The sequence below is a fragment of the Macadamia integrifolia genome, chromosome 3, assembly GCF_013358625.1.
Source record: "Macadamia integrifolia cultivar HAES 741 chromosome 3, SCU_Mint_v3, whole genome shotgun sequence".
NCBI lineage: Eukaryota > Viridiplantae > Streptophyta > Magnoliopsida > Proteales > Proteaceae > Macadamia > Macadamia integrifolia.
This window is the reverse complement of record NC_056559.1, coordinates 37,316,467-37,338,934: the sequence shown is the minus strand read 5'-3', so window position 1 is coordinate 37,338,934 and position 22,468 is coordinate 37,316,467. Positions and strand designations below refer to the sequence as shown.

The following is a 22,468-nucleotide window of genomic DNA, read 5'->3' as shown; positions in this document are numbered from 1 at the left end:
GTTTTACTTTTGCAGGGAAATCATTACGATTTTACAGATCAGTACTGATGGATACGGTCCGACCAATGGCCAGATAGACCCGTTTATGGCCCAGCAGGGGTGTCAATCAGTCGGTTCGATTTGGTTTCAATCAGGTTGAATTGATTTTGATCTAAGAATGAGGAAGATCAAAATCAATCCGTTAAGAAACTTCGGTTTCGATTTTGGTTTTTCAATATCGGATCAATACCGATTTTGTTTGGTTTATTATTGAATTTAAACCACAATGAAATTTTACATACATAACTCGACGAAAGATTTAACGAAAACACTTTAAATTTGTGATTAAGAACACTTTAAATTTGTGATTAAATCATGGTTTATCATTGTAAGGGAAAGATAGCTAATATCGAAACCAATGGATAATTAATTACTAAGAAGATAACTAATATTGAAATCACAAAATGAACCCTATTATCCAATCATTCATTTAATTATATAACTAATTTTGTATAATGAACAAGGAAATCAATAGAAGTATTGTTACAATTCCCTATTCGTAACCTTATATTCATTGATTTATAACAAGTCCCTTTACAACAAAAAAATATCCTCACTAATATTGTAAAAAATGAATAATCAATTCACCAATTTATAATCTCATAATCATTTTTTTTTATCGGTTTCATTTGGTTTGGTTAATGGTTGGTTCGTCTGGGTCCAGCTGATCCCAACATACCTTGGTCCAAAATCAATCCAAAAAAGAATTTTTTGATAAGTAGGGAGGGAACAAGGTAACAGCCAAGAGGCTCGAACTTAAGACCTTCTAGTGAGGATGGGTGTTTTGCACATCACAGTTCACCAACTACACTAAACAAATGTTGTTACCTATAGTGATTTCTCAGTGAATACATGATGGAAAATGAAATCATCCAAAGGTTTGGACAAAAAATATGGTGAGGTGAGGAGAGAGAAGCCCTGGCGATTCTGAGGAAGGTTGAAGGTTTTTTGTGATTTCTCTAATGGTCTCTAGGCCAATAGTTGCGGCTATTGGCCATGAGGTAGATTCGGCCAGCTCTGATGACCATTTTTCTACTGATGAGAGTGTTAGAGGAGGTGCAAATTTTTGTTGGAGTTCCTCATTCCTCTGAAAGGAAGGCTTTAAAAAATTCTTATTCCGAGAGAGGGGAATTATCAAATGTGAAGGAGAATGTTGTTCATGGAGTTCCATTCGTGTCTTTTTCTCTCCGGGTGCTTGGAGGAATAAGGACGGCTTTGAACTCAAGTGCATTGATCTGGTTATGGTTTTGTTTTTTTTTTGGTAATCCATTGATCTAGTTATGGTGGGTGACCAAAGAGTTGCTAATTGTCCTATTGAAGCTGTTTCGGGGGAGATTAGTTGATGGAAGAATGCTTAAGCTGAACATTTAATTGGAAAAAGACCTTCTTTTCATTGCACAAAGGAGACTCTTCTTAAGTAGTGGCAAATTTCAGGTAATGCGAATGTTAATCTACTGGAGAGTGGTGTCTTCATTTTCAGATTTTATTTACAGGAGGATGGGGATAAAATTTTAGAAGGAGGTCCTTGGTATGTTTAAAGAAGCCTCTTGTTCTTCAATCTTAGTGCAAAGAAGTCTCCTTGGGAAGGATATATCTCAGTTCAACTCCGGTTTGGATTAGTCTTTCAAATCTCCCCTTTCACTTCTGGTCTTTGGAGGGTCTAAGAGCTACTGACGGTGTAATTGGGCATCCAATTTCTTCAAATGTGAGGACGAAGATTATGGAGAGGCTTTCCTTTGCAAGGCTTTGTGTTGAAGTTAATGTCGATTGTGATAGCCCTACGATTTGACTATTAGAGATGAGGATGGTCAAATTTACAATCAAGAAGTCAAATATGATTGGAAAACTCCACGTTGTAGTGTATGTCTTTGGTCATTCGACTACCCTTTGTGGTGGAGCTCCTACCAAACAACCACTTCAAAGAGAAAAGTCTGATTAGAGGAAGAAAATTGATGTTGTAGGCGCTACACCTTCGGTTGAGGGTAATATCTCCTCCTTATAACTTGGGCAGAATTGTGGATTTATTGAAGGCAATAATGAGGTGGTAATTTTAAAATTGGTTGCTAAATCTGCTTTCTTTAAGGGGCATGAAAGGCAAGAAGATATTTATCTAAAGGCTACTTGTATAGCCCCTCTAGCCATGAATTTACCTCCAAATCCCCATTGTGACTCCTTGGCCCCAAATTATCATAAAATTTCAAGTGGGTGAAGAAAGCAAACACTGAGAAATAAAAACAATCACGCATAACTCGAGTAATTTAATGCAATTAGCCACGAATGTTTGCATTCACTCGAGAATAACAGAGATATTCCATTAAACTTGAAAAACTCTGTACACCACTTTTCACCTCAAAATGTGATATGCTGACCTTACTTGTTAGGTTTTCCTGACAAAGACACTATCTAGGAAACACAAAACCCTAATTTGCACACAATTATAATTCTACTTCCACATATATATATATATATATATATCATATGGATCTAAAACCCAGCCAAATTACAAATACAATCCTAGTAATAAATATGTGAATCTACGGCATACAAGACAAATCTAATCCCAACACTAAAAGCATCGACTGAAAATCTTAAAAAACATTGCTTGGTTTCCTATATCATTTTTGGATTAATTAGTCTGGATCATTACATATCAATATCAGGAGTTTATTTGATCTAATTGTTTAGAATTTTTTTTTTAATCAATTGTTGAATTAAATTAAATTAAATGATTTGATTGAATTGGATGGAAATCCAATTCCTGATTCTATCTTATTCCCTATTCAAAATAATATAAAGAAATAATAATAATTAAAATAAAAAATCACTTTTTTAAGGTTCAGACTGTTTCCTCATAACAATGATCAAGATGGTCCCTCCTTCAAGAGACTATTTAATTTTGGGTTTTCCAATGACGAGTAATTTAATATCCAGGAAAGGTAAGTTCTCTCTCCTTTCAAATCTTTTGGTGTTCTCCATTTGAGGCTTCTGATTTGTTTATTTGCATAATCTATCAGCCAATCACTCAGCCAGTAATTGACTAATTGTTAATTAATGAGATTTTGAACCATACTAAGAGAATATAGAATATATCTGATATCTTACTCTAACCTACCTTTAGCAGTAATCACTTAAATCACTGAACAACTACCTTTAGTTAGGGGTGTCAATTCCTAAACCGAACCGGTAAAACCAACTGGACCAAACCGATAACAACACGGACAGAACCGAACCAAAGCCTTATTGGTTCGGTTCGATTTGGAGTATTGCAACCCCAAAACAAAAACGAACTGCACCAAAAACCGGATGAACCCGAAACCAAATCAAAACCGACTCAAAACCCAGACCGAAACTGAAACCAAACCGGTAAGCAACCAAAACACTCCAAAATTTATTAAAAAAAATCAAAATTTACATAGTTTTATATACATTTGTATAGAAAGTCGAATCCAAACTGAACCAAAAACCAAAATCAACCCGATTACAAATCGATTTAAGAAACCAAAGACAAACCAAAACCCAACCGCACCGAAATCAAAACCAAACCGAAACCAGAATTTCCTTATTGATTCGATTTCGATTTCAGCTTTCCCACACCGAAACCAAGCCGGACTGACCGATTGACACCCCTACCTTTAGTATATATTATATATCAAAAAAAACCTTTTTTTTTTTTTTTTTTTTTTTTTTTTTTTTTTAATATGTTGCTAGTTGCCCAACAACTTCCAAGATCATGGACTCTTCTATCAACCACGCCCATCACTTAATTTGGGAGAGAGATCACTGCGAGGCTGCATAAGAACAGCCTGACAGTCTTCTTTATCCTTAACTAAAAACAAAACAAATAGGGATTTCTGATCCTCTCCAACTACATTGGGCATCCAATGTCCACCGACGCTTTGGGGGCCCCTTGGAGCAATTCTTATCCTCTCTAACACCAAAGAGAGCCCAGCCACATCTAACAGTTGGGAAAACCTTGAGGATGCATCCCAACACCTGGGCATGCACCCCAAAGGGCTCCCACATGCCGCATGCACACTAGGCTCAGGATCTAAATCCCTCTTGCAGAGGAAAAAAGATCAATTATTGGGCATCCAACAAGACACCTAACGGCTACGAAGACCTAGGTTGCATGCCATGTGTTGGGGTGTGTGTCCGAATTTTTCCAACCATCAAATGCCTTGCTGGGCACCCAATCGATTAGAGAGGATCTGGATCTTATTGGAGAGCGGCAGTGAGTGAGTCTCTCTCTCTCTCTCTCTCTCTCTCTCTCTCGGGGTCCGCGGGGGTTATATATTTCCACCGACGGACCACTCTTAGAGAGGGAAAAGAAAAGACAAGCCATAAAGCACACAACAGAAGAAAAATAAAAAGAGAAGAATTTTATATATTTTTTCTGATGGAGAAGGTGTTGAAAGAGCACCAATGGGAGGCCCACATCCACCATGACACACCACCACTCTTCCCTTGCCTTCCTCCTCAGGAACCTCAGTCCTCCCCAATTCTGAAAACAAACATTTCCAATCATAGCTTCCATCACAATAATCCTTCACACCACTTTTCACAGATCCCACCATTATATCATCCATCCCACACAACAGAAAAAGTAAGAGTCAAAATGGGAATTTACACAACCAACAAGAAGGCCACAAAAGCAAGATTTTCCATAAAGACATTTAGAAAAGAACCAAGCACCCAAAGGCAACTGAGAAAAGCTTTACTATTTATTCCTTACTGTAAATCTCATAGGAATTAGGATTGCCCACATCTTATTACTATACACTATACAACAACAGTAGTTTTGCTTATTGACCTGACAGGTCATATACTCATGCCCAACAAATTTTCCTGCTTTGATTTGATTTCAAAAACTTCATAAAGTCCACTGCAGCTCTGCTTTTCTAAGCTCAAGAGATGGGTTTTTCTTTGATATATCATACACTCATTGAAGTTCATCATCACATGAGAGAGAGAGAGAGAGAGAGAGAAATTGGATTAATAGAAGAGGGCGAGGGGGGAGGGAAGATTGGTATTTCACTGAAAGTACTCAGACCCATTTGCATCCCAAAATGAAGGAAAATATAAATAACAGCTCAACCAGTAATTGGATTGAGAGAAGTGAATAATCAAGAAAATAGAAAATAAAATACCTTCATACACCTTGAGTTCTTTCAGGCCATGGCAAACCAACATTAAGAGACGAAGAGGAAACACCCATATGAGAATCTGAAGAAATTGGGAATTTGCCCTTTTTGGACCAAAGCCAGATCTTGGAAACAGAGAAGCTCTCACCTTTACTTCTACTACTGAGTTTCTTCCCCTCAATATCCCCAACAACTGAAGAATTCCCGTTGTGTCCTCTCCCTTTCACCATCTTCACATCACCACCACCATCTCTATCATGGCGTAAGGCCACTTGCAGATGGGAATCACCAACCACATACTGAAATGAACCCATCGAATAACATCTCCTGGCATCCAAATTACTACTACTGCTCTCTCCTTCTCCTCCTCCATTGTTCAAATTTCTGAACTTACCAAGCCTCACAGGAAAAACCCTCTTTTCACCAACAATCTCCTCTGTTTCTCCTGTTTTCTGTCCACAAGGGTACCTATCCTCTCTTTCGCTGGGAAGCCCATCCTCCTCCCTTGGATTATCAAATTCAAAAACTGGGTTTTCAATTGAAAGGCCAGGGCTGAAGAGGGTCCCTCTGCAAAGAGGACATGTCGAATTTGATAGCAGCCATGTATCTATACAGTTGATGTGAAACGCGTGACTACACAAGGGAAGCAACCTTAGCTTGTCTAGTTCTGAAAATTCACAGAGGCACACAGCACAATCAAAGGGTTCTTTTAAGCCCATTATCTCTTTGTACAGGAAAACAGGGAGAGCATCTATAAAAGCTTGATCTAGACCCGAGTCATGGAGATGGAAGAGCTGTTGTAACTGCCTTTGCAGAGCATCTGAGCCCGACATTTCCGGGTACCTGTTTGACTGGGAGGTTGACGAGGGAGATGGTTTTTTTATGAGGAATCTAACGAGCAGGTGGAGTAGACCAGAGATGAAAAATATAACGGCTAGAATAACTATGATAAAAAGAACCGCTGGACTGATTCTTCCAGCAGATGATGATGGGGTTGATTCCTTCTGATAATCACTATTATAAGGAGGTGGGAATGAGGAAGAAGAAGAAGAAAGAGGAGGAGAAATACCAGGTGGAAAGGTCAAAGGACCATCTTTTCCCTTGATTTGAGACTGAATCCAAGACATCTTAGGATGAATAGGAGAAGGCTCAAAGCACCATCCTTTTGTCCTTTCCAACATGAAAGTCAAGAGTTCTTGAGGGTATAGCTGAAAAGAGCATATTTCCCTGTCTTTGAAACCAAACCAACTTATTTTCTTCTCAATTTGAAAGAGCTTAAAAGAAAAGATCAGCCACAACTTCCTCTAAGATGAGGCCCAATTCATTTTAGCAGATGGGTACACTGGAAAAGCAAACTTCTCCAAGATTTAAGAACAAACCAGTGGTTGAAGATGGTGTTTCTAATCCAAAAATACCATCTTTTTTTTTTTCCCAAATGGAGCACGAAATTTTACTGTGCAAGTACAAGAGAAGAGACCAAGGAGACGTTAAGGTTGCGGTTCACTTACCTCAGCTAGTTGAAATCCGCCATTAATGAACCTCATTTTAACTTTGTTTTGAACTTTGAAGGCCTTGTCTTGGACAGCGTTGGAGCAGAAACCCTAGAGTGACAGGTTTTGGAGAGGGGGTTTTAATTTCTTGGAAGAAAAAACCTGTAAAATTGGTTTTATAATTGTAGGGAAAAGGTGGGTAGAAGGCAGGTAGTAGCTTCTAAAGGCTGGGAATGGGATGCCAAAAAGAGCCTTGGATTCAGTCTCAGGCCTGACTGCTCTTGTTCTTTTCATACTTGGAGGGGTAGTATGGTAATTCTAATCGTACGGCCCTTGCCCGTTAGATTAGAGGTACAGATGTAAGTTTCGTTGGAAGTCTCTCCTAGATTTACTCTTGAAAATTGGGTCTTGGGTCCCTTTCTTTTAAGTCTTAATCCAAGTTTTAATACCTTACATCAAAATAAATAAATATCTCAACACAGGCAACATAAGAATATCGTCAAAGAATCCTATCCTGCTGGCCCAAGAAAACACCTATGGCAACGTGGGAACTATAAGAGGATATGTGTTAGCATCTCTAATGCATTAAGCATGGGGCAACATGGTCTTTTCGCATACTAAGTCTAAGAATTTTTTAAGCTAGTAGAAAGGTTTTTTTCTTTTTTTTTTAAAGAATATTAAAGAAACACCTTCGTCCATTGATTATCAACTATTCGAATCAGATAGTCTTGATTTGATAGAATATTATTCTTTTAGTAATTGCCTAAGTTTATCAATTGGTTTGGTCTAATTTGTTATCAGATTAATAAGCTTTGGTCTGTTAATAGGCCAACCCAAAACCAAACTTTTAAGGAAATTGTTCAGTCGGATTTAGTTTCAGTCTATTTTTTATCAGTTTGTAATTGGGTTTAGTCTGGTCCGATTTTGATTTTACATGTATATATAAGGAAATCAATGGAAAAATTCTGGTTTTTTTTTTTTGTTTGTTCATTTTTTTATCAGCCCAATACAGACCACTTTTACTGGGTTTGGTCTGTCTTTCGGTTTCAATCAGTTCGATTTCTACGATTTCATAAAACCCAAATCCAAAATCAAACCGATAATGATTCGATTCGATCCAAATTGAACCATTCATTTTCAATCGGTTCGGTCTGAACTTTAACACACTTGGTTTGGTTTGTCATTGGTGATTAAATATGACGTATATAAGTGAGACATTGGAACATCGCCCCCCAATAAATATGACCCCACAACGCTTCTTTTCTTTTTTTTTTTTTTTTTTTTTTTGATAAAGGCTTCTTTTGGGTTCAATTTAGGGGGTGTTTAGTGTTTACCCACCACCTCCATTTTGGAATTAAGGAATGGTGACGTGCTTGTCTGAGATAATTACTTGTGGCCATGATTTTATGCTGTGCCTTCAAAGGATAAACATGTTTAAGTGTAAATTTGATCTTTATTTTATCTTGGGTAGAAAGTCAATTGAGTGAGTTTTGGACATAAGATACCTACCAAATTCATTCATTTTCAATAGAGGAAGACAAAGTTGGGAAAGAAAAGATCACCATTTTAGAGAGCATAAAGGAAGAAAGCCATGATTGTATGGTCCACAACACCACCATTGCACAACCGTTTACTTTTGATTAAGATTGTCTTCATACTTTTTTATTTTTTGTGGAAAGATTTGTCTTCATGCTTTGCTATGAACTGTAAGTTATGACTTCTTTAATCATCTTAATTTAGCAAAATGGTTAGAGATGATTCATAAAAATCTTTTCTTATTGTTGTAATGTTGTTATGGGGAAAGGAACTCCGTTAGACCATGCCCCTTATACCCAGATACATCAGAGAATGAAAGCATTCAATGCATACAGGGACAACTGGGTCTAGACATAGGGAACACCAGATGGGCAAGATTCTTTCTACCAAAAAATCCTCTACAGTGAATTGTGAGCCGATAGTGAACATCCAATGACTATGGTGCATACCGAGACCCCCTCCCAGCCGTTGAATTTCATTACCACTCACTGCTCATCGCAGAAGATCCAGAATCATTCTTTCTCCCTATCATTATGTGGTATTATTATTTAAACAAAATGAATGATAATAGAAGGATTTAATTCCAAACCTTATTGATGGAGATGTAAAATTTATCATGGATGAGTTGAATGGGCCACACAACTTGGACTTTAATATTATAGTTTAATGAATCATGTCATATCAGGTCGAATTCTTATCATTTTAAATTTCCCTCAAACCAAACCTACCAACTCCATATCTGGTTAATTTGTCAAAAATTATCATTAAATATCATACAAAGTTAGTTACATAACTGTAGCAATGTTTGGTATCTAATTGAAAGCCAACTGTCTAATGAATGCACCTAATCACCAATATAATATCATCCCAAGCATAGGAACCAAAGATTTTTAGGCCTAAGCATAGTGAACAAAAAAGCCTTGTAGATGAGGAATCTCATTTGATGGTCTAGAGGGTCATGATTAGAATATTTACCCCAAATCACCTTCAGAACCTGGTAATTAGCATAGTAGGAATGCCTAAGTTTCACTAGAAGGCTCCATCTAGTTGGATATGATGTAAAGTTGGAAAAAGGAAGAAGGTGAAAGCTTTTCTACTTGGCTTGTTAGCTAGGGATCCTTTGGATGGTTTTCTTAGTTGGGTCATGTAGAAGGATGATGTAGTAATGTAAGCCATTGGATATCTAGGAAATTGATTGAATTGGCTATCTATTAAATTTTAAAGGATGTATTCAATGCACAAGATTTTCGTGAATGTAGGGTTTGGGAGAGTCATAGTGTACGTAAATTAGCTTTTGTCTAAAAATGATTTCGGCCCGGGAAGACTAGATAATCTGACCTCTCACTTGAGAGTGTCAAAGAAAACACACTGTAGTTCCTTTTTTTGAGGATGTAAGATAGACAGACACCTATGGGTGGTAGGGTACGGTGGTTAGTATCGCTCAGATTGTGGCTAATCTTCCTTATTACTTGACTATTGTGCCGAAACCTACCGTTGCCCATGTATCAAATTTTAAACTCAATTATATATATATGTATATATCTCCTAGTAGTATTGGATTTTTTAGTACTCTATTCTATCACTTTGCGACTTCTAATATTATGAAACTTGATGAGTTTCACCCCCCCCCCACAAAAAAAAGCCTTGAAATGAGTTAGGATCCATCCAAACTGCCACTAGATACTAGATACTTTTGTGCAGCCTAGAGAACCTCTTTCCTTTCAAGCTATAATAGCAAAAAATTAAAAAAAAAATGCTAACATTAATTGTTAATGAACTTTAAAAGCTAACTATGGTAACACAACATCCATCTAAATTACGTAATTTTTGGATGAGTTTTCTTTCACCGACGGTTAACCAAGAATTTCTTCACACATCACATTTATTGCGGTTTGATCAGATTTATTTATTAATTAATTTATTTATTTTATTTTTACAATGCAAAGGTATTTTGACTTCAAATTATTTTCATTTTTTTAAAATATTTTGCATTAGTCATTAGTGTTACCCACTCTCATAATGTATGGAAGTTCTTTTTTTTTTTCACCAAAAAAAAAAAAAACTGTATGGAGGTTCTAACCATTGTGGTGCTAGGGTCGGTGTAATTAATCGTGGTTATACTAAACAAAACCTTAAAAAAAATGGGAAGCAACTTACATGTTTTCCACTTTATGTGACATCTAATGCCCAACCAATAGGAGATAGCAAAATGACATATTTAATCAGAGAGAAAGAGGACCCACATATTTAATGAAAAAAGAATGAAAACAAAGGGGAGAGAATGACAGAGGGAATATACACACTCCTTTTCCCGGGGAAAAAAAAAAAAAAAGCCAGCCTATTAGAACCACATTGAATGACCTCAGTAAGCTGGGCTCAGAGAATTATAGTTGTTAAATTACTTGATGTCAGTTGACAATTAACAATATGGGCTCCACTCTACAGCCCATGGGAGCCCAAGTTTGTCTGTCACATAATTACAGGCCCATTTTGGGTGAGGTCACATGACATGTAGTGTCATCACTCACCCATGTGTCAATGATCGGAGGATTGGGAACCCAAAATAAATGTGCCCACCAATCCCCTTATTTATTAGCCTGACAGCAAAAACTGAGGCCGACAGGAAACCTAGGGATTCCAAGAACTGAAAACCTTAAAAAATAATAGGAAAAATGATTAGAATGTAGCAAGTTATCTAGGAATTAAGTATACTAGCGAAGGTAGACCGTTAGATTAAATCAATACCATTTATACTTGTTGTCTTATATAATCTATTCAGCCCCGACGCTCTACCGTTACTCTTCTTCTCCCTCGCTATCTCCGGCTTCCCCTCTCTCTTCCATAAATTCCGTCACCCCCAATGTCTTCGGCAACAATCTTTCAAATCTTATAAAAAATTACAACAGCCTTCCCTGCCTAGGCACTCATGTGTTCCTTGCAACACCCCTCCCCCTTCACCTCACTATTCCCTGCTACCAGCTTCAAAACAGAAGGTGGCCATTGAACGAGGCCCCAGCTTCGGATGCTTCGCTACCGCCGCAACACCAATCATTTCCCATCACATTGTGCATCACCAAAACCATCCACTCATGCGTATCATCGTCAACACCTGCACTTCTTCTACTTCTTCTTCTTCCTCTTCCTGCATCCACACCTCAGCTTCTCCTAACCCCTGTTGCAATAGAACCCACCCTAGGAAACCCCAGCCGCCCCTATTCACTTAAAGGGGAGGGGGGGGGGGGGGGGGGGAGGGGGGGGGGAGTTGAACTTCTTTCATGCTCTAATCGAAGATGTTAAATTGAAAATTATTAATTTTTGTAGCAATCCCTAATAAAAGGAAAAGGGAAAAGGTTGGGTATACTGCTAATATCAAGTATGCTAGCACCCATTGTGTCTATCTCTCTTCCCTTTTTTTGAAATGACCCTCATATCCTTCCTGAATGATACTCCATCATGTGTTCCTATTGGTGCTATCCGCTAGCATATTTGATATCGGCAGCATACCTATCCCTCTTCCCAAAGGAAAATTATGATGATTCAATTAAATCCCCATTCACTTTGAGAATTTCGCAAGCATCACTAGAAAGAGGCAAAAGTTGAAAAAGAATCAATACAAAAACCATACTCCATTAGTACCTACGAGTTCGAGCTCAAAATCTTGGATATGTCGCCGAAAATCGATCCAAGCTTCTTGAAACTTCGAAGACGAGTGGGAAAGGAATGAATCTGTTGTCCACAGATTCACTAAAACCATTTAATGATTTGAGTTCATCGTCAGAGTTTTGTGTATAGAATCCATTGAAACAATTGCATAAAATTTCTACTTTCTAATGGGGGCTAGATTTTAAGGATGGGGATGTGGAATCCTAGAAACCCTTCTTCTTCTTCGGGCTTTGCCTTGCAACATCTAATACAAATGGAAATCTATTGAAGATTGTCCGGTTTGTAGACGTAGATTGACAGGAGAGTTTGGAGATCGCTTTGTAGAGTTTGGAGCAGTTTGCAGGCTGGACATGGTAATTTCCGATCAAGCAACATCACCGGTCACCGATCAGTTGCAAAGTGTAGCAAGAAGAGGGGAGAGAAGGTGTAGTTACAGTGGATTGAAAGTTTATACATCTTCTCTCCATCCAGCGATTTAATTCAAGTTGATCAAATCCGACGGTCAAAATCTTGCTAGCATACCTAATTCCTAGGCAATGCGCTAGCATACCTATCCCTCTCCCAAAATAATAATAATAATAAATAACATGTATCCAACATCTTAATGGACTGTGATATCACAGACATTTCAAGTTACAATTTTCATTAAAAGATCCAAAGCTTATATTCTTTGAGCTCAAAGGAAAACTCTTTTAACTTTTCAAATGAATACAGAAAGACTGCCCATTAATAGAAGAGCTCCCAAACTTCAGTGGCCAAATTCAGCTTCAGACAATGACTAGGAAATGGCTATAATAGAGAACATAAAATGTCTTAAATTACCATAGGAATCCTACACTATCTCTAGCACCAAACAAAGTGTTGAATTTCGAAACATTAAAACATGTGAAGAAATGATATTGATCTAAAAATAAACCCATAATTAGATGATGATGTGAACATATTCACTAGCCTTCGGATACTGAAAATCGGCTTCAGTTGGAAGGCAGTAGGAAGTAGGAAACATGCTCCTTATTAGATGTTGCAATTAATAATGCTTTTTATTAGATACTGTGATTAATAAGTGGTGTCTATCGCTAATTGTAGAACAAAATTGCAGCAAGAAGAAATTAAACATAAATATTTTTCATTTAATTTTCTTAATCAATGTTTATCTGTTTTTCCATTTTTTCTGATGATCCCTCTGGCCTGCAAATAATTGGATTCAGGAACTCTACTAGCTACTCATATTTATAAACAATTGAATACAGCTGTTACACAAATGATCAGTAAACATGAAGTGAAGGAATTCACATTACATTGAAGATGACTTGGGCCCTAAAAGTTGCTTATGGGTCTGGGTGTCCCACAACTTCATCATCACTTCTTGTACTCTGTTTGTCACTGATGTCGTCGTCACTACTCTCTTCAGCTTGGGGGTTGGTAATGTTCTCTCTTTTCGCATATCGTTCACAGTACTCTGCTATTACAAGTTATATCAGAACAAAAATGCATTTCTGATTCATGAAAACAATTGCTTTTGCTGTCAGTGAAACAAACCATTTGCTTTAAGTCCAGTCTTAATGGACAATATAAAACTTGTGAGACGTTTCTTACCTTTCACTTTTTGTTCATATTGTTTTTGGTTCTCCATCATCAACGATGCTGCATCACCATTTAATGGGTCCGAAGGATTTGGGTAAAGCAAGAGTTGTGGAAGAAACACCTCAAATACATTCAGCAGATCTGCAACCACATTAGACATAAATCCAAACTGAGACAATCTAAACTTGTAAGGTTTTTTTTTTTTTTTTTTTTCTAAGCTTAACATGCCATTTAATAAGCCTTCAATATTTATACTCAGATAAGCTCAACTCAAGTAAAGTTGTACCCCAGCCAAATGGGGTTTTCAGGAGGGGGTGTATGACTATCAATGTGAATTTCAATAATTCACCATGGATGGTTAAAAAGGAAAAAGGCAGTTATACCAAACATTGGGCTCCAAGATTGGTTGATTACATCCAAGCAGACTGAACCAGACCTGTAATTCAAGATAAGAGAATCAGCATCGAACATCAATTACAGTAGCATCCAGACTGAAATGAAAAGATTATACTGCAGAATTCATGAAGAAATATCAGTAGAGAAAAATAACAAAAGCACCATAAATAGGTAGATATTCTAAAATCTTCTATGCTGACATAAAAAAAAAGGGTTCCCAACATACTGTTGTCGTCTACAAAAAGTTTAGAAAGACCAATGGTACCACTGACATCTGATGTAAATAAGAAGACTCCAGTGGAGCTGTACAATCTATCCCCATGAAATAACAAGCGTATTTGAGCGTACAAGTACACTTACAGCTCATCAACATTTGGGTGGAATATTTTGTTCAGAAATCCAATAGAAGGAGACTTGTAAGGGTAAGCATCTGGCAGCTCAACACGAACTTTCCACACGCCACCTTCATAAAGGCCTGCAAGTAACCCAGTCAGATGGCACCAATCAGATAAAATCCTGAGATGGAAATATGGAAAGCCACAAAGCTAAGCAACCTTTTGAAATACAAATTCAATCTCATGCTTCATTGCTGAACTGGAATGTTAGAAAGTTGGTTTTGTTTCTTTTCTTCCCAGGTTGAGAACTTGAGAACTCAGCCTCAGCAGATGAAGTTTATAAATGCGCATGAAGAATTTTACCCAAAAAAAAAAGATTGCATGAAGAATACAGATGATACTTGATTCTTTTCCAATAATTTTCAAAATAATTAGTTAAATCTGATCAAAAATAGGTTTTCACAGAACACCAATAATAATCGTATATTTATAAAAGGGGGCGAACCCAGTGCATGAGGCTCCCGACACTGCTGGGGGGAGGTTCTGAGGAGGTTCATAATGTACACAGCCTTACCCCACCTTCGTGGAAAATCTGTTTCCTGACTCGAACCAGTGACCACTTGGTCACAACGGAGCAAACTTACTGTTGCACCAAGGTCCACCCTCAATAATCATATATTTATGAATACATTTTTTACTTTATCAGGGAAAACTCAGACCATGATGCACCAAAGCAGTTATGAAGTATGTCATTTACCACTTGTTCAATGTGGAATGGACCAAACAAAATCACTAGGGAAGAGAGAAGAAAAAAAAAAGCAGCAGAAAATGAAAAAATCACTATCATGATACTTCATATCTTCCCACCCAAGATCATACACTAACTGTAAACTTCTCTGTGGCCCATGGAGCTGACTGGAACGATGGCAAGGGAAAACCAAAGAAGGAAAAAATATTCTACTATCTCCTAATACAAATCATTCTAAGAATCTGTCATGCAGTTGAAATTGCTTCTTCCAACCACTGATGCCTACCAAGAGAACTCCAGTTATCTCCCTAATATAAGATGGAAAAGCTTCCCAAAGGACCCTTGACACCAACCTCATCCACTGTTATACTTGCCATTTGGAAAGGCAAACAAACACCTTCTCTGGACCTGAAAAATGCTTCCTTAAAAGAACTAAAAAACCATATGTGATTGAGGATGCAGTAAACAAGCACAATTCAGTTCTTGTGTCATCTCTCCTGGCACTGTGTTCTCAGAGTTGAAGATATCAATGATTATCTCCCATAAGTTCCCTTCAAATGAAAATCTAATTTTGGAAAAGGGCCAATAAGGGAGTGGATGTAGCATGCATCAGATCCACAAATTTCAAAGTGATTCATTCTTTATTTTATGGATAGGTACCCCAATCAGGACATGCGGCTATGTTTGGTTGTAAAGGAAATTTAAAAGGGAAGTGAAATTTTCAAACTTAGAAAGAAAATTTTTGGAATCATTACCCCATGTGACTATATCACTAACTCTAAATCATTCCATATCTGGTTATTAAATTTCACTCAACTTTGCATCCAAAACCCTTCGCTATAAAATTTAAAATAAAAATTTCATGTAAAATGCATCATTTCTAAATATGGTAAAATTTTAAGTAGATTATCCAATCACTAATTCTAAATCATTCCATATCTGGTTATTAAATTACACTTTACTTTGCATCCAAAACCCTTGCTATAAAATTGTAAAATAAAAATTCCGTGTCAAATGTATCATTTTTAAATATGGTAAAAAATTTAAGTAGATTATACAATCACATGGGAAAACATGGGATAATGATTCCAAAAATTTCACTTCCCTTCCCTTTAATTCCCCTTGCAATCAAACGGAGCCCGCAACAGATAAAACTATGATCTTTCAGTGATGCAAATACTAGTAGACTTTTAAAGCACTATAAAATTTGAAATTCTTGATATCATTTTTTTGCTATGTTTTGTTTACTGGATAAAAACTGATCATCTGTCGATTACTAAAAAGAGGTGCTTGCTCACTGGGAGATAGTCTATTGGCAATTTAAGATTGTTGTTCATATGCCCGTACCAATGATAATTAGGTCTCCTCATATCCAAATATTTCAGGTTCAGAGAGAAGATACACACCTGAACCCAATCCATGAACCAATCATTAATCACAATATAACAAACATTGATTTCTGTAGTCAGACCTTCATGATACATATTCTGATTATGCACAAGTACTCCATCCAATCCTCTCCAGTGTCCATACCAAGCTGATGTGACTGTCGGCCATTGTCCACATTTTGTAAACTGATACAATTTTTTCGACATCTAAATTATTCCTTTTTTGTCTTGGTGAGGTAAATTATTGATGGAAGTGAAAATCCTTCTACAAAAACTATACATCTGTCAATTAACCACCACCCTCCCTAAAAAAAGTTTGCTCTTGGAATCTGTGCCATGTTTACTGGATAAATAAGATTCTAATAAAAAATTTCAATCTGATCGTTTTGAGCAGTTGATTGTACTCTAACCTTTACCTACTAAATCATTTGTCAACAGGCCTGAAGTTAAGGTGGACTGACTACCTGATCTACATATTTTTTATTCCCCCTAAGGATTTTCTGTCTGGATCTTCTACCAACATTAAGATTTGCATCAAAATCTCATTTTCCATGGTCTTGTAAACTCATGATATAACAGGTAACTCATTAGGTTGACCCAAAAGAAAATTACAGAACCCCCTTATATATTCACATATGACTCCTGCTGTAAATTTTAAGTCAAAGCCAGAGATGGTATTTTCCATTTGACCGTCAATTTCCTGCAGCAAATCCAGGTAGGTTCATAGAAAGAATGTGCACCCATTCTTTCTAGTCATTCCTTGAGGTGTCAAATTTCATTATCCAATCTTGAAATTCCATCCAATATATATTTCCATCAAAATCCAAGATGCAAATGCAGATTCCTTGATACCCTTGTGCTTCCACTTGAATAAAAACCTCTCCTCTTTGGCCTTCCTGTTGTTGCGGATCAACAATACCTTCCAAGAAAGACTCACCATCTATTTTCTTCGAGGTTTGTAATTTCAGCATCGGAGCTTTGGTTGGTTTGTGCCAAAGATAAATTCAAGAACTTATACAGTTCCAAAAAATTCTAGTCCGCCAGACCACAATGAAATCAGCATTTCTACCAACTGCCAAAAGACCTAGACTAACCAATAAGTGAAACAACCTAACAATTAGTTAATAATTTCTGATCACCATTTAAGCAGAATTCTCAACGAAATCTGGTAAGATGAGTCTGCTTCCCCACCAAAACATGATTTGAAAAAACAATAAGAAGGTAAGAAGATCCAAGCAATCCAATGCTGTTATGTAAATAAACCAAAAATATCTCATGAACTGCCAATCAAAAACCCCATTTCCATATCCATATCTCAATCTTCTTATGAACTAAATATTTTTTCCTTAAGAAAACTAAAATTCAGAGAACAAAATAGTTTCATAAAGCAACCAAGATAAGCTAGTAGCATTCTTGCACTTGGAAAGTAAAAGTGATTTAACCTAAACCCCATAACTACTAAAATTTCTATAGCTCCTTGCACACTCCTAGAAGTAATAAGACAGAATGTAATAGAATGGTAACAAAATTGAGATAACTCGTTTACATTTTCATGAGTAACAGAAATCTTATTCATAGGGAAGAGGGAATATGCAGTCAACTGCACCAGAACTACACAAAAATGCGCAAACCAAGTTTGTCAAGGACCAATGATCCCAAAAAGTTAACACAAGCCCAATCTAAAGAATAGGAATAGGGTAAAGGCTAATGTACATATCCTCCCTTTCAGCCCCAATACTCCTGGCTATCTCTCAAAACAATTTTCTCAAGGATGAAAGAACATAAAATTAAGTAAAACACATCCTACAGAACAGGGTGAAGACTATATATATATATATTCGCTTTTGAGCTCCATTTCTCCTGGCCATCTCACCCCATAGCAGCGGTAACTAGATTTGGGTCTCCGCCATAACAAGTTTCAACATCTTCTCTAGATCAATACATTTGCTCTGATAAAGTTAGAGGCTGAATTCCCTGGAAATTACAAAAGAAGCACCAAACCCAAGAAGTTTGACGAACCTAGACAAAACTTGACTCACATTCAGAAGGAAAAAAAAAAACATTTGGGGAACCTTGATTATTGTGGCTACAATTTCTACCAGAAAAAAAATATATTATTGTGGCTTCAATTAAACACAGTTCCTCGTTTTTTTTTTTTTTTTTTTTTTTTGGGGGGGGTGGTTTTGGTGGGGAGAGAAGTAAAAGATTGATAAGCTATATCCAACCCACCAACCAACCTTAGAAAATGTTTTCTCCTAATTCCAAACTAACAAGTTATCAACTGCAAGAGTGCACCCAGCAGGACAATCTACAATACTGGGGTCATACTGCATAGAAGCAATTACACAAGGAAAGGAAGAAAAAATATACTTTCTTTTGGGCCATGAAATTCAACATTGAATTCATTAATTCCATCATTGAACATCTCCACAGAGTAGTCACTCATCATCCTGTAGAACAAAACAACATACTATATTAGCCCAAAAGTGGAACACTCAGTGTGACAGAACAACTCAAGGCATCCTTATGGGACTGAATCTGAGGTTTTTTATTCTTATTTTCTGGGTAAAAATCTGAGGTTTTACTCCAATACAATAAACAAATATAAATTCTATAAGATTAATTTGAAAACACTTGGTTGAAAATTGACTCCCTGATGAAGTGGTGCTTGGAAAAGCTGAAAGTATCTAGGGACATACATAGGGTGCACTTGTATCATTTCTCTGGAGTGATTGTGGGGAAATATAGTAAACTCTGATTTGAATCACGTTTAGCAAAACTCTGATTCATTGGAGTCCTCCTTTGATTATTTTTCTTCTGATTTTGTTTAGGAAGCATAGTCACTTCCTCAATTTTTGGCAGGTCATTTATGGTAAGCATTCATATACTGCAAGCATCTTAAAGAATAAGAAGTTAATGAAAAATGGTCATGAAACTTACAGCTTCATGACATCCATATCTCTCCTCTTGCTGGGAGAAGACATTTTTCCCCTTATATATAATGAATCAGTTCAAGATCTGTTGCATGCCCATCAAGAAATCAATTTTGTCACAGCATTCCATTTGCGTTATATTCAATTTAAGTTCAGATATAAAACAGCTCAAATGAGACAGAAAAAATAACATAGAGAGTGAACATACCATACCTTTAAACAGATCAATAAGAGGTACAAAAACCAGAGGAGGAAATAGGGTCACCCTAGTGTCAGAATATCAAATCTTCTAGTGCCCAAAACTAGGAAGAAAATGAATGAAAACTGAAAGAACAAAGACCAAGAATTAGTAGATATAAGACCGTTCACAGAAATACCAAGAAAAATAAACAAAACATAAGGTAAGAATAAACTTTAAAAGACATTCCTTTTGATATCTAGTTCACTTTGTAACCCGGTTGTATAGGAGTAAATCAGGTTTGCCAAAATTTGAAAAAAAATAAAAAAATAAATAATAAATAAATAATAAAAAATAAAAGATAAAAAAACCTAAACTTGAGCAATAAGACTTATAGACATGCTAAGCATAATCTAGCACATACCGGGAGGGGTAACAATAGCTACCGTCCAACCAAACTTTTTCTCACTTACCCATATCTAGCACTAATCCCTTGTTAGAAGAACAGGTTGGGCTCTTCTAACATCAATGACATTATAAATGACTGGTAGCCAATTAATATCTTCTTTCTGGTTTAGATGCTGTATCCAGTGGAGCACTCCACTCTACCACCCATGTGATCCTCAATTACAAGTTTCTTATTTAATAATTTAATGGGAAGAAAAAAAAGGTTCACCATCACCATGTACACATTCTAAGTCTAGAACATCCCCAGATTAATCTGTTGATGCATTGAAGAAATCTTCCCCTTCCCCATCATGATGATAGAAATGAAAAGCACTAACCTATGTGTTCAGAAAAAGATTGGATTAAATATCAAAATTCAAATGTAATGTCAGGTATCATAAGACGTTCCCGTGAGTATTCCAATTGTCCGAGCCATTTACAGTCTGGCTTCACATGGAAATGCATAGACCATGTCATAAAACTCTCGCAGAGGCATATGAAGATAATTCCTGACACTTAAAAAACCGGGGGGGAATACCATTTGACTCTACGACACTTCCACAACAGTAGGCAGATGGTCATCTATGCAAATTCAACAAAGCATGAACAAGCAAAGAGAGTAAGTTTTACAGAGCTCTGGCACTGTCACAAACCTAGAAAGAGGAGAAACATATGGGTTCGAGATAAGTGCCTGTGTCACCACCACAACAGCAGGAATGGTTAGGACTTGGGAGTTCACTAAACATTTCCAAGTGAAGTTCATGCGAGTATGCGCATTGGTGACAGGACTGATGTAATTCACAAGTAAGTTTGAATAAGGCCCTTTTCCTAGAGCTATTTTGTGCAAGCCGACACTTTTGAGTAAAGAACGAACAATTATAGGTGATTTTGGAGTGGCTCCGATACATGACAAGCTTCGAGAAAGTCGTAAGGTAGCATGGCCATGTAAAACGGAGGCCTTTAGATACTCCAATAAGGAGTAGTGATTTGATTCAGACTGAAAGAGAAAAAAGAGCCAGGGATAGACCTAAAATAATTTCGGAGAAATGGGGAGGAAAGACGTACATAGCTTAGGCCTTGTATCAAGTATGACTTTGAATAGAGCTGATTGGAGGGTAAGGATGCATGTAACCAACCCTATTTAGTTGGGATATAAGGCTGACTTGAGTTGTCCCTTTGAGTGCCTATGTGCTTCTACCACTGTGCTTGGACAAGGCAAATAAAAACTCATTTCCATTTATGTAGGATTTCCTCCCCATTTTTTTCCACCGAATAGTGTGATAAAGACATCAAGACAATTATTTAGTTACCCCAGAAATGCCCCAGATAGGGAATCCCATTCAAGGAGTTAGGTTTTTCTAATCTGAAATTTCACCTAAGGTCTAATAAATATATAGAAGCTGAGTAAAAGCATGCCTCAATTAATAAAGAACCAAACAGTGTATGGGGAGAGTGGGGATAACTGCACATACTGGTCATGTAATAATGGTTCAAAGATTCCTTTCAACCATACATAAATGGATTAACAGCTCTTCATAACTTTTTGTTGGGTCATAGAGCTATAATCCTACATCGGTTGCCTATGACCTTAGATGTACTTTCATATACATGTTGGTCCCTCCACCTCACCGATCAAGCTTTTGTGTTGGAATCTAACATTGTATCAGAACCATCCCTTGGTTGTCATTCCCTTATCTAACATGGTATTAGAGCCATCTCTCGATTGTCATTCCCTAACGCGAGTTCTAGGTAATCTAACACTTAAAGAACGTTAATAGAAAGCAAGTCCAGAAGTTAAATCTTTCCAATGAAGTGATTACTATAAGTGTATATTACATCCATCCAAGCAAACAAAAATGAACAAAGTAGGGGACCAATACTATATTCCATCAAATATTCCACATAAAAGAACAAATTCCTCATATTATACCAACATATGGAAACCCGATCAATCGCCAAAATAACTAATCCAAAAGGTCAGAAATGAGAGTGAAAGTCGACCCATATCAGCATTTGATTCCAAGTAAAACGCTTCAGTTTTAGAGTCATGAGCTATATAACAATCACCAAAAATAAAAGCTATCAAACACAGCGTACATGAAGCTCAAACAAAACCCAACTCACCATTCAATCAAATAACCTAAATTGAATCCAAAACAAGAGAAGTAGAGCAGATCTAAAGAAACCACAAACAAATTTAACGAAAATTATCAAACAGAGCAGGTCAGGTATAGAGAGTAACCAAAACTGTAGAACTTTCTTCCAATACTTTTAAGCATACTCGAAGCTCCGACCACTCAGATTTCCATTAGCAGAGATCGGAGATTGATCGCTTCTATCTCTTCTGCGGTGAAAATATACCTTCCCTGTTGATCAAAGAGAACATAAAACACAGAGAGCAAGAGAGAAAAGATGGATAGAGAGAGAATGTCGACACAATTCGATGCACGTGCATAAATGGAGAGAGTACGAAAAAGCTGCTCTGCCTCTTCTTCGTCCGTTCCATTTCTTTCTCTTTCTGCATTTGTAGCCAGCCAGCCCAGAAATGATTCTATTTTAAAGAGACTGATCCAGTGAATGATATTGTTCT

At 36.9% G+C, this 22,468-nt stretch overlaps 2 protein-coding genes across 4 annotated transcripts; both read right to left on the bottom strand.

Annotated features, from left to right (window-relative positions):
• Positions 1 to 4,394: 4,394 nt before the first annotated feature.
• LOC122073052 (RING-H2 finger protein ATL46-like) lies at positions 4,395 to 6,924 on the bottom strand. The gene has a single exon (XM_042637552.1). It carries the CDS (start codon positions 6,359 to 6,361, stop codon positions 5,189 to 5,191), a length of 1,173 nt encoding a protein of 390 aa, XP_042493486.1. The 5' UTR covers positions 6,362 to 6,924; the 3' UTR covers positions 4,395 to 5,188.
• A 6,054-nt stretch (positions 6,925 to 12,978) lies between these two features.
• Positions 12,979 to 22,442, bottom strand: LOC122072692 (ubiquitin-conjugating enzyme E2-23 kDa-like). 3 transcript variants are annotated; one of them, XM_042637079.1, is made up of 8 exons: positions 22,121 to 22,442; positions 19,462 to 19,577; positions 19,261 to 19,338; positions 18,691 to 18,770; positions 14,210 to 14,336; positions 13,837 to 13,889; positions 13,466 to 13,594; positions 12,979 to 13,328 (listed from the first exon to the last, which is right to left on the bottom strand). In XM_042637079.1, exons 3-8 carry the CDS (start codon positions 19,302 to 19,304, stop codon positions 13,198 to 13,200), a joined length of 564 nt encoding a protein of 187 aa, XP_042493013.1. In that variant the 5' UTR covers positions 19,305 to 19,338; positions 19,462 to 19,577; positions 22,121 to 22,442; the 3' UTR covers positions 12,979 to 13,197. The 3 variants fall into 3 exon arrangements, with proteins under 3 accessions (XP_042493013.1, XP_042493012.1, XP_042493014.1); XM_042637078.1 differs by having other exon boundaries at positions 19,467 to 19,577; positions 22,121 to 22,436; XM_042637080.1 differs by having other exon boundaries at positions 14,210 to 14,324; positions 19,467 to 19,577; positions 22,121 to 22,427.
• Positions 22,443 to 22,468: the final 26 nt, after the last annotated feature.